Source organism: Scomber japonicus, chromosome 9 (genome assembly GCF_027409825.1).
Source record: "Scomber japonicus isolate fScoJap1 chromosome 9, fScoJap1.pri, whole genome shotgun sequence".
NCBI lineage: Eukaryota > Metazoa > Chordata > Actinopteri > Scombriformes > Scombridae > Scomber > Scomber japonicus.
This window is the reverse complement of record NC_070586.1, coordinates 40030126-40048406: the sequence shown is the minus strand read 5'-3', so window position 1 is coordinate 40048406 and position 18281 is coordinate 40030126. Positions and strand designations below refer to the sequence as shown.

Here is an 18281-nt window from a genome sequence, read left to right as displayed (position 1 = left end):
TAGATAGAGGGTAAAAAAATCAAACTCTTATCCATTAACAGTTACCCAGCAGAGCGTTCTACCTTCAAAGATATTTTTGTGACCTCACAGGTGTCTGAAGTTGGTTTGAATGATTTTTGGAATAATGTTTGATCCAATATATCCACAGGCTTTATAGCTTTGGTAGGCATGGTCAGACTGTGGAAATCATGAAATAATGAGTGTAAAAGGGGCCCTTGCAGCAGGTTTCAACATTGTTCTTTTATTCATTCATTTGGATCAAATCAATTCATGTCTACGTCCTTGAAAGGCACCAGTTTTGCAGGTCTGATCTAGATCTACAAAAGGTTTGCGCTACTGTCAGTGTAACATTTCATCTTAACTTTCAGTCTCCTGACACTTCTTGACTTTGTGTCCCTATCTGATATTCAGCAGACTGGCTCACCGGTCCCTGCACCCATTGCTACACTGGTTCGAGTCATGAAAAATGCCAACACCCTTGGTATCGCTATAGAGGGAGGAGCCAACACACGCCAGCCTCTGCCACGCATTGTGACTATACAGGTGAGACAGAGACACAAGAGGAATTGAGTGGGGGTTTGTATTGTCAGGAGTCCATATTGTATGCCAATGCTCAGTGTCTTTTCTTTGAGTATATGCTGTGTGTGACTAGAATTTATTTCTGGAACTCCAGTGTATTAACATTGCCCCTTTTTAACTTTAATAGAAACTCTGAAACTCTTCACTCAGCATCAGATTAGGAGCTTGCATTTGTTTTGCACAGACAGCATTCTAAAGCCATCTGCAAATACCAGTCCTGCTGCCGATAGCTCCCTCTGACACCTTTCACATTTTGTTAAGTCGTACAAAGTAAGAACACATCACAGCACAACTGTACATTTCCATAGTGTTTTATATGAGCCGAGGGTGAGAGGCGATAACATCAGCTAATCACTGAATGACACATAGCCTCAGACCCCCTCGCCCCCCCTTTACCACCCACCCTCCCCTCAGTCTCTTTCATGAAGCAGGCCATCCTTGAAGAGTTTTCGTGACTGTGCAGTGATTTCCATAACAATGGCTGCTTTCACCCATCTCCATGGCTCTCAGGATAGTGGATGACATTGACTGTCAGTCAGTTCACTGATGACCCTCACAGTCATTTAGCGGCTTGCCAAACACACACGTCCTCTATAATCAGTGTGACATTGCCACATTAATACATGCGAGTTTAAGCCAATTATATTCCCATCATATCAACGTGATTGTGATCTAATAACGCTCATTTTCTCTGCTCTGAATGGCTGACCCCAGTCATTGTTGGAGATGAAGGAGTTTCAAAATAAGTGTGTGATTCCATCTAAATTGGGTTATCTCTGTTAAGCCAATGTTTGCTGTGCCTGTCCTGTGCCCATGGATAAAAAAGGTGTATCTAAAAGGTAGTGATTTGGACATCATATGTTTCAGTTTCAGGACAGTGCCCCCCCTATTCACCATTAACCAGTCTGAATCTACATGTAGACATTTGCATGGATCACTTAATTTTAACCATACTTGCAAAAAAGGCCCAAAAGCAGCACAGTGAAGTTTATCCATGCATCTCCACAAATTAGGCCATGCTAAAAGCATTATTATGATGTAGGAACAACTCACAGGGCTAGCTGGTGAATTTCTGTGCTGGACCTGCTCACGGCTAACGTGCTAATAACCAGGAATATGTTTGTTCATTGGAAGCCCCCAGGAACAGCACTTGGCTAGAAGCTATTTTGCGTAATGGCCAAACTGGGAGTCCATGATGTGATGCACACTAGCCCAACAAGCTTTTCTGGGGTTAGTGTGCAACTCCTGCCTTATAACCGGTGTTTTCTGGTGCACTTTATATTCTGGCAGGTCAGAGTTATTTTAAAGTGGATGCTGCAACATAGCTAATAGGCTATGATGGATCTCTGTTTCCTCAACCTTTACATACTGTTCATATTCTACACCTCCTCATAAAAAGTGTTTATACCAAATGTTGAAGCACAGATGTGTTTAGAAAGCATCAATAGTTGATCTGACTGATCAATAAATGTGATTAAACCTTGATTCATGTTTCAGAGAGCAGAGAGAGTGTAGTTTTTAGCTTTTACATTAAAAACAGCCCTATTCATAAGACATGAAAATATAACATTGCAATAAAATGCAAATTTTATGTAAAGTGAAAATGAGCAGAACTTTATGGAAATTATTAAAACTATTAACTATTCATTTCACTAAAACACATGGCAATAGATATGGAGATAATTTAACCCAGAATAGACTCAATGGATAAAGATTTGTAGCACATTGAAAAATATTTTAATTTTTGTGCATTTTGGGCCATTTTAGGAAAAGTCATCAAACTTCAGAGTGAAGCTGTTCAGCTGTTAAATGTCAAAGTGGGTCAAATTTGATCCAAACTGTATGTAAGGGTTAAATGTTGAGATGTTTTGGGGGGGGGTTTGGTCAATTTTATATGGCAGGTGCATCTACGTCTCCCCCACATGCAAATCTGGCCATTGGCTGATGGACACTGACGATCAGCATGTGTGGCATAACACAAAAAGAGACTTTAGCTCTCTTGCTTATCTTTAAAGACACGCTAAACTAACAACCAAACAAACATCAAGCGGCAAAACTGCTGATGTCAGTTTGTTGGCCAGTCAGCTGTAGTACATTGAACATCTCTGCTAACATAGAGATCAATCAGTTTAGATGCTAAGTACTGTATTCTTCAACACCACTGTTAACAAATGGCTGCATGTCCTTGGTTTGTAAGCTACAGATACCAGCACAAGTGTATCTATTATGTCTTGGCTCAGTCAATCCAACACACATGCACGCACACACACACACACACACACACACACACAACACACACACACACACACACACACACACACACACACACACACACACACACACACACACACACACACACACACACACTGCCCAGTCAGAGGCTAAAGAAGGATTGTCTTTAAAGACTGCTAAAGACTACTCTACTTGCTTTCTTCCTCATCTTCTTTTCAAAAAGACATTTTAACAATCCTTTTGAAACTGGCTCTGTCAGTGATTTCTTTGACTGCTTTTGTTATTTCGGTTGAACTTCAAGAGTGTCACACTTTTGGCTTCAACTACAATGTTGAAACTTCATAAAAGTAGCTCAGAGAAGTTTAGAATTTGACTCCCACGATAGGAAAGCCACTTTATGCTGGTTTCAGTGACTTAATTTTTTTTTTTTGTAATTTACTTCATTCACTTTTCCTTCATTATACCAAACAATGATCATGCACCAGCTGGGCTCAAAACACATAACATGGGGAGGATCTGAGTGATAGATACCCAAACCCTTCCTTATCCCAACAGTTCACAGTACACACATAGTACACACATATAAACATACTTGTATTCACATATATGCACACCACCAGGCAGTCTGATTTGAATAGTTAGTCTTTTGCGCTGGAGTACAAAAGAATAGTCACATTATTGTAGCTGAATTTCCTCGAGGAAGAGGAACTTGATCCTGTCCCACTCTTCCTGCGATACTGTGAGGCCTCCCTCTGCTTCCTGTCTTGCCTTAATATCCAAAATATAGTCACTATTTAGGCTTTGGAAAGCTAAGTATAGTTTGGAAGGTTGCTTTCCTGCAGGCTCTTTGAAAAATGTAACATCCTTTGGAAATTTGAACACAACACAGAAAATATGTATGCTTATTAACATCCTCGTTTTTTAGTGTGTAATCGAGGCTGGTGTAGCTAGGTTGGAGCAGCTGGTCGAGTCCGTTTGCCTCTTCATAAACATTCCTAGAGTAGAGTTGACAGGTGGTTTGATGCTTTACCCAAACTGTCAGTGTGTAGCTGTCAGGAAAAAACAAAGTCTGCATTTGAAAATCAAGCTTGATGGGCATATAAAATGCTCCAGTTTCCTGCTCTTGTAAACACACACACACAAAGAACAAAGACAAAGAACTCATATTAACCACTTAATCCCATAGCCTTGACTCTTTTTAAGACCTGAGCAATCATTCCTTTTGAAATATGTCAGGAATGTGTTAGTGTAACAGTTGTAACTGAACTGAAAACACTAATGTCTCTGATTGAGGTGCTTGAAACTCTTTAATGAACTCAGTCTTTCACCTTGGATCACTAGGAACCATTGCATATGAGCAGCTGGGGGTAAATGCTTTCTAACAGGCATATAAATGATGGTTGTAGATGTAGTAGAGTGTGTGTCTGATTCATTGCCCCACTCTGACTTTCTTTACCAGTCTGCAGCATCAAAAGCCATTATTATTGGCCTGCATGCCCTGCAGTGATGTTGTCAACTGCTACTTTCTAGGTGAATGTCAAATAAAGATGTTTAGGGCCCAGGATTACATATAATCACTCAATATTGGCAGTCATCCTGTTTGTACTGAGTGGAAGGAATATCAGTGAATGGATGGATGAATTAACCCAGTGGCTCTTGGGCTGCCACACATACACACACATGTACAGTTATAAACTCAGACTCTTCATTTCATTCAACAGCTGACCAAAAATGCCAAGTTAGGGAACAGGCAACAGTTAAACTAGATGAAATTCTAAATTGATCCAAAATACATGAATGTAAGGAGATCCAATATGTTCTATTCAAGTGGGAAGTGGGACATTAAATTATTTATTAAAATTGTATTTTAAAAATGAAGACATTTCTGCACATCTTAGTAGGATGAATGTGCAACCAAAAATGAAAAAAGGCTCCCGCACAGTGTCACTCATTGATATAGTTTTATTGAGCCGCAATGTTTCAGTCCCTCAGACTGTCATTTACACTTTAATACAAACAAGAGCTGCCTCAGTCATCACATTTATTTCATTAACATTTTATTTTGAAATAAAATCAATTTGATTTTCTTTTATTTTGTGACCACTTTTTGGGACATTGAAACAAGCTAAAAACAGCAAACAACGGCCTAACTTCACATCCAGTAGATACTGAGCAACAGTGTCTGCTACACAATAGCATAAGCATTTGTTCAGAATCGATGAACACTCACTCTCCTTTTAACTCTGGTTTGGTCTCCACCAGCTCTTTAGGAAAAAATTGGATTTCATAGCTGTTGGTTGGTATTCTTTCTACACCAGGTAGTTGTTAATTTTTGCTGTTCTAGTTGGGGCTGGACAGGTAGTGTACATTGGGTATATCAGTGTTTTCCCACTGGTTAATGACAGCAGAACTTTGTAGTGCGCTAAAAGAGATAAAAGAAAAAAAAAAACTGAGCTGAGACGAAAGGTGCTGAACTTATTTCACATTACAGAGTCATTTAATCCATCCATTAAAGGTATAATGTGTAAGAATTGGCCACCTGATACAAGTAGTTGGAACCATACCTACCTTCCACCTCCCATCCTGAGATTACTGTGAATCAGTGCTATGACACCTAAATCCTACAGAGACATGAAAGTCGATGGTAAATTACAGATTAGAAAGCAGTTGCACCATAGACATAAGTTACAACATAACTATAAGTAACAAGTAAATAGTTACACACATCTCCATAGTGTAGGTGTAAATCATAAAATGTCACAGAACTCACTGATGGTAGCACTTTTTCTGCCACAGCATCATTTTTCATAAATTTCATGCCATTTTACAACACATAAATCCAGATATGTGTAATAGAGATCTAATTTATTTATATGATATTTCAATATCGACCCAGCTTACTATAATGTAATGCCAAGTGGCTCATGCCAGCTTTCACATAGCTGCTGTCCCAGTGCATTTTATCGGATCAGCTGATATGAACAGCTGATCTCTCCCTAGCCACCATCTCCAGCAGCAGCCAGCTGCTCCAACACTAGGTACAATTTTCCAAATAGGTGTTATTTGCTTAAACTCACATATTTAAGAGTCTACATGGTTACTTTCTTGCCCGAAAAAAATTGATAACTTAATAAAGTGACATATAAACAATTTTCCCACTGTGGAAATGTCAACAGCATTCAGCATGGCTTCATCATTACCGCCAGGGCACTCAGGGTGATGGATGATAGATATATCATAAGGGCTGGATACTGGACCAAAGATGGCTCCCATTCAGTCCTGTCAGAATTGCTCGGCTGGTGCATAAGCCAAAAAAAGTTTCTAGCTTCTAGATTCCAAGTTATGTGGCACTCTCTATCACCCCCTGAAAAGTGGTATTACAAGACAGTACAGGCCAAACATTAGCATACTAACTTCAGTAGGTATCTTTGCAACTGAATACATCTTTGCCATAACATAAAAAAACTTATTTTTTTACATTCTGTTCTAAAATTCAAAAAACAATTCTTAGACATTATTTGTCTATATATTAGGGTCATACTACACAAAAATTGCAGCTGAATAAATAACACGTTAGACTATTGAGTTTGGTGTTATTTAGTAAGTTTATGGCAAAAATAGTTTCCCAAACATAATTATTTATTATTAGGCCTAACCAAGTCTTACAATATCAAAATCATTCAGCCGATGTTCAGTCTACCATCACTCACACAGAGAAGGAATCATAATCAATTTGCGAATCACCTTCTACTCTAGTATCATCCTTTGGTTGAAATCTGAATTTGTTTAATACTTTTTTAGGACCAATTTTCTGCAAAAATAATATTCCCATAGCTTTAGCTGTATTTTGTGTTTAATACTAATCAGCAAATGTTAGCAGAAGTGCCCAGTCCTTCCTGAGTGCAAAAATATAATTAAAAGTTTATCTAAAGCTAATATATGAAGCTTCAGCCATCTCAATTATTCAAATCACCATTTTTCTGTTGACAGAAAGGAGGCTCAGCTCATAACTGCGGCCAGCTGAAGGTGGGTCAGGTCATCCTGGAGGTTAATGGCATCTCCCTGAGAGGTCGGGAGCACAAGGACGTCGCCCGGATCATTGCAGAGGCCTTCAAGACCAAAGAAAAGGACCACATTGACTTCCTGGTGGTTGAACCAGGACTCTAGTATGAGGACTTTAAGCAGTTTGGCTTAAGGAGACACTTGGCTTGGCTAGGAAGGAACTGAATAAACTCCACATGATATCGTCATCTAATCATGGCCCTCATTTTAATTTCAGGGAAAGAATCATTTGAAAGATGTGTCTGCTATTTGTTGATTGCACTCTTGAGAGTTTTGTGCAATGTCAATTCAGAAAGGGATATTGTATTAATATTTGTTCGATTAATACTAGCCATAAAAGTCACATCTGGGTCAAATGCAATTTGTGAATGATTTTATTAGTATTAAAACCCTGAATGTCATGTAATTAGTACCCATTAGTACTAATACAGGGGTTTGCTACAACAACTAGGGTAGAAACACAAGCTGAAGGTTGAAAAGATCCCAGCAGTTTAACATTTCAATTCACTTTTACCTCTAAAAATGTGGTATTCATAATATGGCTAAATGCTTGACTTCACTTCAGCAACCGATTTGGTGAGTAAAATATTATTATAACTGAGAGAAACAATGGCTAAATCTAGTAAAATAAAAAAACAAAGTTGTAATAAACTACAACATTCCCTTAAATGAGTTAGACAACTTGCTAACTTAGCAAAAGTTTCAAGAAATTAGCTAAAATAAAAATGCAACATTGCGTTTTATTTTCAATCATGTAAGTGGAAGTTCTGTAGGCTTACCAACTAGCTTAGCTAGCTACATGGCTAATTTGAGTTTAAAACTTTAGCTGGGCTAACAAGCTAACCTGGATAAAAAATTTACCAACAGGATGTTTTCACTCCATCTTTACTGGGAGACTTTATAATGTAAGTTCCCTTTTGTTCCAATGCTCATTTTTAATGGGCTCTGGTCTGGTGATAATTAAGCAAGATAACTACATCATTTCATTAAAACAGAAGGATTTTTCAGTGAAATCCAAACTGCAGCTGATTGATTAAAGAGGTGGCTCCACCAACTGAAAAAAAAGAAAACACAAAGAAGTTTTTGCAAATATCATTTGACTCATGTTTGGCATAATAATCCCAATATATCATGAATAAAAAGCCCATAATTCCTATTTCAACCAGCATATCATAGCTAAATGAATTGACAAAATACAGAACGCTATGTCTCATTAATTTGCCTTAGAAGAATTTATTAAGATAATTTACTGAATTGAAACTTAACAACTTACTATTCACCGTTGTGTCATTTTGGAGCTTCATTAAATCCTCTCTCCCCACAGATCCACACATGAACATCTTCATGTTGACCAACAATGGTGCTTTTCTTTTCAGAGCATATATCTGTTAAACCATCACATTTGTTTTCAGTATGTACATTTTGTAACACCTCTTCAGTATTTTAATAGGATTGCCACACATATTAAATAGCTATGATACAAACATTAATGGAATGATAGCTTGTATATACTGTAGACTGCTTATAACCCCTACATGAAAAGACTATATAACTTTTTATAATAAATAGTTTACAGTAGAAGAGCATTTATTTAATATTTTCCAAGATTATAATCCTAGTTTACATCACATCACACATCATTTTATTTCATGTCTTTCCCCCATAGCTTGACATACAGGATGTACCATGCTCTATACAAAACCACCTCCAAACACCTGCATAGCAGAGATCAATGAAGTTCCTATATGAATTAGCATATCTATATCCTGCACTCTGTGGGATACTGATGAAGACTGAGACTCAGTAATGAATCATTGAACTGCTGATGCACTGTACAGGAAACACTGATCACTGATCAGAGTATCCTGTTGTAATTAAAAGCATGTGTACACACTGTGAGAGGCAGAAACAGAAAATCAAGCCCTCATTTAGAGGGGTTTTTTTACAGCCAAAACAGTGGATTTTATTCTCAAATGAACAGATCAGAAAGCCATAATATGCACTGACTGTGAGCAGTGAGTAAATCTGTCTTAATGAATCATGAAATACAGCTGCTGTTTACATTACATTCATGTATTATATTTAAATTATCGTGCCCACCTGCTGTAATATGTACAGTATTTTTGTCTAATGTTGTGCCTTGTTCACTAATATTTCCTCAGTCTCAATTTCTCCAAATTATACATGACTTCATTTTAGAAATTATGTTAAAAGTCATGAGCATTCAGTCTCAATTTCTCCAAATTATACATGACTTCATTTTAGAAATTATGTTAAAAGTCATGAGCATTCAGTAGCAATTTATAATAATGATTAAGTCTTAAAGGTGCACAAAACTTGATTTACAGTATTTTTCCCATATAGACATGCAGCATTTGAAAAGTAAGAAAACTTTAAAGGACCAGTGTGTAGTATTAAGTGGCGTCTTGTAGTGAGGTTGCGTATTGCAACCAGCTGAATCCCCCTTCCCTTCACCTCCTGTTCCAAGTGTGTAGGTGAACCTGTGGTGGCTGCGAAACTCATAAAAAAACATGAACTCTCTAGAACCAGTGTTTGGTTTGTCCGTTCTGGGCTACTATAGAAAACATGGTGGTGCAACATGGAGGCCTACATTGAAAAGGACCTGCTCCCTATGTAGATATAAAGGGTTCATTCTACGGTAATGAAAACACAACCCTTTGTTATTTTCAGGTGATTATACACTAATTAAAACATACTCATACATATCATATTCAATGTCTGCCAAGTCAGTGCCACAAGATGCCACTAAATTCTACACACTGCACCTTTAAATAGCAACTAAAAATCACCAGGGTTTATTCTGACTTTTTTTCATATTCCACTGAAATGAATATAGATCAGGCAATACGCCCCAAGCTACAGCTGTAATATTAAATTATGTGTAGGTAACAAAATATATATTGCTGGCATTTCATATTTAATTTGAAAAAAATATATATTTTTGTATTCTTTCTCTGCTTGTCTTGTTAATCAAAACCAAGTTGTTGTGAAAGGCATTTGTTAAGCTAAGTATGTCTTCTTCCAAAAGTCTTCCCTGCTATGTTTGCACTAGCTTTGACCTTTGACCTCACCTAGAAATTCTATATAAAGCCATTTCAGTTGTTGTATTTGCTAGTAAATAATTAAGCCACAAGTTTACATGTGCTGTTAGAGAAACGTCAAACAGCAGGCTTCATTTATGATTCTGGCTTAGTCACACACAGTCTGTACTTATCATTTTAAATCTTCTCTGAACCTACCAAATTTATGATCACTTGGGGTGCCCCTTTAAAAGCATTTATTCATACATTGTTTTATTTATTTGTTTGCGAAATCATGTTGGTGTTTTCAGCAGAGTTTAGTGAACTACAGTGTCTGTGAAAAAAGCAGGACAGTCAGTGGTGTATGTGGCTTTCATATGGTCTGTTCCCTTTAAAAAAACAACTTTATTCACTCCATAAGGCTGAGACATATTTTATTATCCTTTAACATAACTGCAATCATAATCCAAAGTAATACAGTAGAGCCAAGTAATCCAGATGCTTTGAGATAATGTATTTTGGGCTGATTCTATTTATTGTGGTAATATTATATTTTTGTAATCTAATGACATAATCCCACTGCAGTGAGATAATAGTGATTGCTAGAAAAAATGCACGAGTTTAGGGATAAACATGAATGAGTAATGCAACATTTAAAGGTGCAATACACAAAAACTCAGCCCCACAAGATGTCGCACTTTAGCACCAGCATCTCAAACCAAAATAAAAGCATGTCATTTACTCAAAGTTGAAAAAAATAAATAAAGTATATTCTGAACCAACAGTTTATGAAACTCAGCTAGGCAGTGCTGATCAAATATGGATTGATATTCTGTTACTGCATTGCCTATTTTTCACCTCAAATGTTTGCAAAAAATGTACTGTTTAGCTGTAATAAGTGACCCAGTACATGCACGCTCACATGCACACTCACATGCATGTCAAAGAACAGAGAGGCTAGATTACAACAATCAAAGAGGGAGTGTGACTTCATTCTCTGCTCAGGACGCCATTACTCCACTATATCGTTACATAGCAAATTTGCTGACATCTACTGGGCCTGAGTGTTGTATACTGCTTCTTTAAGTGTCTGGATTCAAGGATGAAGAGTTGGTGTGGAAAATACTGTAGAATTTAAAGCTGTGTAAATGAGACTATGTTTTGGTTTTTTTGTAAATGCAAACTGTTCGATGATGATACAGTATATCTTGTACAGAAAAGGCTGCACATATATTTATAGAGGTGTAAATACACTACATGGTGAGAGGTTAGAACATTTTGCAATTATGTAATCCCTTTGTGGCTGATGTAACTGCTAAACATCTCTTGTGTGTTTCGCCCTTCCCCATGTCCTATCACAGCTGTCGCAACACAGAAATGTCCGTCAGAACAAGTCACTTATTCGTGTATTGGTTCTCCTTTTTTCTTAAGGAACAAGAAAGGTAAAAAAAAAGAAAAAAGGATGAAATACTTCTGAATACCCCCCTTCCCCCTCCCCAACCCCCCAACAGATTTCCTGAAAAAGACAGAATAAAAACAAGTCTGAGAAAACTAATGCAAGCACTGATTTGAAGGAGTTTTTTTATTCATTTTTTTATTTTACCTGCTGCCAAATATAAATCACTAAAGCAAAGAATGCAGATTAATCCGCCACTGACAATAGCCCCTAACAAATGTACTAATATGTTTGCTAAAACCACAGTGACTGAAAGCTACTGAGGCTTTTTTATAAAAACATGAAACCATGACCAGCCAGCATGTCCATGTAAATGTGGGCTACGTGGGTACTTAGTGGGCATGGGCTTGAACAGGGAAAATTTTGCAGGTCCCACATGGTTTCAGTAACATTGGCCCCACATATGAAGCCCATGCGGGCTGACTGTATGAGCCCCATAAGGGATGTAAGTGGGATACGCGGACATGGGCATAAACATAGACATTTTATGCTTCAGTAACATGGGCCCCTTTTGAGGTCCATTCTGATCCCACTTAGACCTCATATGGGCAAACATATGGTGCTTACATGGGTCTTGACCAGTTGGGCCCCACCTGAAACCCAGTCAGAACCCACTTGTATGGGTATACACAGGTGGCCACCATGGAAACTGTGGACAAACCCGCATGGGATCCATATTGCAGCCCACATTTAACTATTATGGGGCCCACATGAACATGTTGGCTGGGCATATATTTCTGAGCTGGTTTTAAAGAGATACATCTTCAGTGGGAATGATGGGCTTGAAGCAGAAAGCTACAGACAGGGTAGAAACATCAGAATCTGTTGAAAGATGTTGATTTAGGTACTTTCATAGAATTTTGTTGACAGTAAAAAAACATCATTATCCTTTCATACCACACAAGTTAAGTTGCCTTATCATAATGGTTTGGGACTTATTATATTCAGGTATTGTGAAGATTCCCATCACTATACACTCCCTCTAAACCACAGACAAATTCAGTAAGCACTGAAATGAACCATGAGACAGCATCTGACTTCCATAACCTCAGGCTTATTCTGCTCATAATAACCATAATGCTTAGTTCAGAGAGGGTTTTGTATTACGGAGCCTGAGTGAAAAGCTGAAAAGTGCAGTTTCTTGGTGAGGTTGTAAAGTGCCACCAAACACCTCAGATATTCAGCCTTCAGCATTCCAGAAACAGAGGAAGTGCGGAGACCCCTGCAGATTCACATCTCTCACAGAATTAAATGAATTGACACACTAAACACAACATTGTTATATTCAGCTAAGTCCCACTGCCTCACATGTACAGTCAGTTCACACATCATATTTATTGTCTACAAATTATAAACAAATAAAAAACAATTTGGCAGTCGGATGGTATGCAGATGGAAGATGGAAATATTGATACACCAATATGTAAATCCATCAAACATTATTTGAAGAATGCTGATCAAATGTTGTTAGGGTCAGGATTAGAGTTGCTTGGTTTGATGGTCAAACAGTGCCTCCCTCGTCAATGTCAGTATATCATATATTACATTGACTGCATATACAATTCTTTTAACCCTCATGTTGTCTTCTGGTCAAATTTGAGGTATGATTTAATTCAAATGAGGCCTGTTGACCATTGTTCACCATCAAAAAAAATATGGTAATGGTAATAAGGTGGAATAAAGTCTAACACAGAATTGGGTGTACACTTAATAAAATGTCAAACCAGGTAAAATTGACCTGAGAGGACAAAAGTTGGACAATAGACAGGATAACTGGAAGGTTAGGGTTAGGGTGGACAGCTATATGATGGACAGCTTTTAACTCGCCTTCAAGTGTCTTCAGATGTGTTCAAACATCACATTATAAAATGTTTGTTTCAAGCATACCCTGGCCTTGGGTTAGCCTAAGCCTGACCATATAAAGAATGGAAGAAAAAGAGAAGGAAGGAAAATGAAGGAATGTAATGCACCAAAAATTTTAAAAAATTAAAAACTTCACCTTGTGGATGGTACTGTATGAATGTCAGAGGTAAAATATATATGAGTCAGATGCTTCCTCTGAACAGCAGGAGGTTGTGAGAACCCTTTTTTCTGACTGATGTGGTTTCACATTTATCTGTTTTTATATAGTTGTCAGTTGAGTATATCTGACTGTGGTCAGATAAAATCAAATCAAATATCACCTTTATCTCTGGTAGACTATGAAGGACAGATTAATTGATGGGCACTTAGGGTATTTATTGATCTTTAGTTGCATTCCTGGATGGACGTGGACAGTCTCACTGCTATGTTTATAGTATGCAGCTGAAGTGGCCCTATCCAGTCAGACATAAAGATGATCTTATTCCAAGATCAACAATAAAGCAATTATATGATAGAGTTAAAGTGTTTTGTTATTATGTAATAGTTGAGAATTTCTAGAGATAGTATAGAGACAGCTAACATACTGTACTGTAGTATAGTGTAGAATGTGAGTGAGTTCATGTTGGATTATTGACTTATCAAAATGGACAGCTGCTCCAGGGGCTGGAAGCTGAAGGTTTATTGTTTATCAGTTATCAGTTATCAGCTATCATCTACAGGCTCTCAATATACTGTAGTATGATTTCTGCATTGAAAGCACAGTGAGGCTCCAATTAAAATAATGTTACTGGATGCAATAAAAGCTTCACTGCATTAGTAACTTTAACAGTTGTGCCTCTGCTCACTCACTTCTTTAAAATGCGACACATACACTGAGCTATTGCTCTGCTTTAAAGCAGGAGGACAATCTCATTTATATTGAGTTGGCTTACATTCCTTTTTCCATTAGTGGACTTTGCTGATTTCGCCAAATGCTACATTCATACTAACACAGAGGAATCTGCAGCAGAGATGTTTATATTGTATTCTGATTTATAAAAGTAATGACAGGTTATAAGGACAGAAAAAGATTCATATTTATCTTTATTTACTGTAGCCAGAAATCATTTTATATCTGCAATAAAATGTCAGTAGAATTTAACCCTTTATATACTGTTCATATTCTGGCTCATAATTAGTCTCTACACCAATTCACATTCATTAGTCATTAATAAATGTTTGATTAATCTTTAGACAGACATTCACTGGTTTATGGTCCAGGAGAACATTTTATTGACATGTATAGATGGTGTTTTCACAGCTCTCAAATGGTCAAATTTGACCCTGAACAGTATGTAATGATCACTGCTTAAGTCAGTCTATTTGTAACAGGCGGTAGACCTGTGAAAAAATATAAAAGAAACTCAAGTTTACAAATGTGGGGGGGGGGGGGGATTTGTGGTTGTATGAAAAAAAGTGTCTTAATAAAATTGGAGCGCAATAACACATCGAAATTAAAGACAATTAAGCTTTCTGAACATTTTGAGTACAGACTAAAGCAGAGAACTGCATGTGAAACACGAGTGCAAATACAATTTCACCCCTGCTTTTAAAGCTGCCTTGTGTTTGCAAGTGTTTTTTTCTCAGTACCTTTGTGTTTCATGCTGAGGTTTTACAAAGGGTGACAAACCACAGACTAGATATCATTTAATGTCATCTTACTTATTTGACCCCATATAATAGAACACCTTAAAGAAATGGACTGTTACCATAAAGGAATGATCCACTTTATCACTACAGACACATTATGTTTATGTCTTTTGGTACATTCCTTGACTTACTCTCATAAAAAAACAGATTTAAAAGACCAATCCATGACCAAAGGAGTTAGATATTAGACTGGAACACCACCTGACTCCTCCATTTAACATCAGTATCCTCACTGTATCTTAACCTTTCCCTCCCACTTATATATAGCTCATTTGTTAAGGAGAAATATGGCTGTGGGAGAGGAAAAAAAGGCCTCTGTGGTGTACCTACAGCACTCTGCACTTAGATGGGACATGGAGAATAAAGACTGAAACTTGAGCATTGTGGAATTCCTTGTGTATATAATTGACAAGGTGTTGTGCTTATATAAGCCTGTGTTGTGCTACCTCAGCAGAGGTGGACATCATCTATTGTAAGCTTTATCTCTTGAAAATACTGGTTTCCATAGTGTTGAAATGACTCAGATCATCTTATACCATCTCTCTTAGCCTGCGGCCTTGATTGCACTACAGCGTTGTATAAATGGAGCATGCAGATGGATAGCAGAGCACTATTCCCAACAGATTTCTGCAGGGAAATGTACAAGTTTGTGTGTTACTGCGTTTACTGTGCAGGTAGAATACAAGCCAGTGAGGATTTCTGTTGTTGACTTCTCCTCCTGTACTGATGAGACCTCCAGACAGCTCACAGTTTTTTCCTTCTAGCTGTTTCCCTTAACCAGAAAAAAAAATCATGTTGATCAAAACCTCAATGCAGCTTTTAAAGAAAATGACTAAAAATAGTCTTTTCGTCTCTGAGTTCACATGCTTCAAAGCTCTTATAATGGAAGTGCTTCATCTGTTCCACGCTTTCAACAGCTTCCATCAGGGTTTGGCAAAAGCTCCTTCTAGTGGCTTTATGAGGAATTACAGATCTTCTCTAATGATGCAGATGTTGCAATGGAAAGTTCAATGTTAATGAATACAAATAAACAAAACAAAGAAACCTGAAAAGTAGAGCTATTTATCATTTTTACTGCTTTAATACTACTTTACCTCTTTCCATGAAATGATTGTGACAATGTGATGTATTCTTGATGGATAAAGTGTATATATTCTCAAAATTGTATTGATCTCATTATACCTGGTCAAGGGTGATTACTGATGTGTATAAATAGAAAATGAAAAGAGGAATGTGTCTGAAAACAAAATGATTCCAACTTTATGGGCGACTTAATTAATTATTATGAAAGTATAAACTGAGAACTTTGCTTACAGATTTCCTCTTCACCAAAACTGTGTGGTACAACATTTGTACAGAGACAGCCTGGAAATCCAGAAGGAGATCAGAGTTGAACCACCACATGGTTTGGGCAACTCATTAGAATATCTCCCTCTGGAGGTTTTCCAGGTATTTCCAACTGGTAGGAGACCCCTGGATAGACCCAAAACCTGCTGGAGGGATTTAGGCTGGGAAAATCATGTGATCTCAGTGCTTTGAAGAAGGACATCTTGGACACCCTACATAGCCTCTTGCTATGCAACCCAGACCTGCATAAGCAGCAGAAAGTGGCTGGATGGATGATTGCCAAACTAGGGCTTTTAGTGCCCAAGAGGTTCAGAGGCCTGACAGTATTTGTCCACTTTGTGCATTTGTAATCAAGCCTTTGTTACTGTGCACACTCAATGTATAGATAAACCTCTGAAGTATATTGTTGCAAATGAAACTACTATATGAAGTAGTTCACATTAGCTTCACTAAACATTTTAATGTTCTTGTCTAAACCTAAACCTAAACACATTTTACATATAAACTTAACAAAACATGAAGGTCATATAGAAATAACAAATGTTATAATGTGCAGCACAATATTGCAGACTTGCTAATCCCTGTAGTGATGTCCATGAATCTTTCTCCTATGGTATTCAACAAAGCGGTTCTGACATGTATTCAAACCTAAGAAAACTAAGCTTTTTCAGGTCATTGAAACTGTTACCTACTGTTCACTCTGGCAGTATGAATCCCCTCATAAAAAAGTATTTACCACATTTTGAAGCACAGATGTGTGTGTGCATCAATAGTTGATCTGACTGATCAATAAATGTGATTAAACCTTGATTCATGTTTCAGAGAGCAGAGATAGTGTAGTTTTTAGCTTTTACATCAAAAACAGCTCCTATCACACAATATCATGTCCTATTTTACCTAAGACATGAAAATATAACATAGCAATAATGATGTAAAATAACAGCATGTAAAGGTTAATCCACTCTGAGTATGATACAGATGTTAAAGATGGAGGAACACATCAACAGTCCTCAGAAACTAAAGTAGGGAGTTTGTTTTAAATACACATTCATCTTATCTTACATTTCAGAAAGGAGCAGTAAAGAAATTATGTTAACGACACAGTTTAATGGAAGCCACTTTATTAGCTTAACACAGATCTTGCAGCAAGTACTTTTCACGAGTGTGGAAATAAAAGCACAGACTTGTGATAATACTGATATCTCTCTTCATACACAGTGGATCACTAGTCACAGAGAATCACTACACAATAATGACAAATGACAACATTATGGTCAAACACTGGGAAGAAAAAGGACACTGTGAACCTCTACAGGACATAAACACACTGCCGAAAACACTGCTGTGTATTGAGACAATACAAAGGAAAGAGAAAACTCAACTATACTGTATATTTATCTGTCAAATGCTGAATCTACAGCTAAATATACCATCAGAGTAGCCTTGCATAAGCATTTCCAAGATCAGAAATGTTATTATTTGCACAGTATGGAGTGGAAAGCACTATAATAAAACTGGCATGCTCCAACAAAATGAAATAAAATGAAAGGAGAGTATGGGTAATTGAAGAGGGAGAGATTATTATAGAAGTGTATACACAGAAAATTAGTTAAATCCATGAGCCTTTAATGGAATTTGTTCCGTTATAAGTTAAACACTGGAGTCCCAATATACACTTTAACTAGCTTATATTTAAAACCTGAAGTCCCTGAATCTCACCATGTCATCTACAACTAATCCACACACAGAAATGAACACATTACAGACAACATTCAACACAAATCCAATCTCTTCCGATAAATTCTGACCAACATCGACACACTCATTAGATTCAACACACTGTGACTCAGAACACAGTTTGGTTTGTTAGTGAACTTAATTGTACACAACATCAAGTCTATATGTGATGTGTCATGCTTGGGGAAGGGGCTAGTTATAGCTTGGACTGTATTGCTGCTGTGTGTATGTAGGCTTAGAGGGGTAGAGGGGGTGGAGCGCACTACAGGAGCTTC

The 18281-nt window shown here is 37.4% G+C and overlaps 1 protein-coding gene across 1 annotated transcript in view; it reads left to right on the top strand.

Annotated features, from left to right (window-relative positions):
• The window catches only part of LOC128365010 (whirlin-like), a 125741-nt gene extending 118763 nt beyond the window's left edge, over positions 1 to 6978 (top strand). The window contains exons 11-12 of the mRNA XM_053325624.1: positions 415 to 543; positions 6802 to 6978. Coding sequence (XP_053181599.1) covers positions 415 to 543; positions 6802 to 6978 — 306 coding nt within the window. The remainder of the gene's footprint in view (positions 1 to 414; positions 544 to 6801) is intronic.
• The last annotated feature ends 11303 nt before the right edge of the window (positions 6979 to 18281 follow it).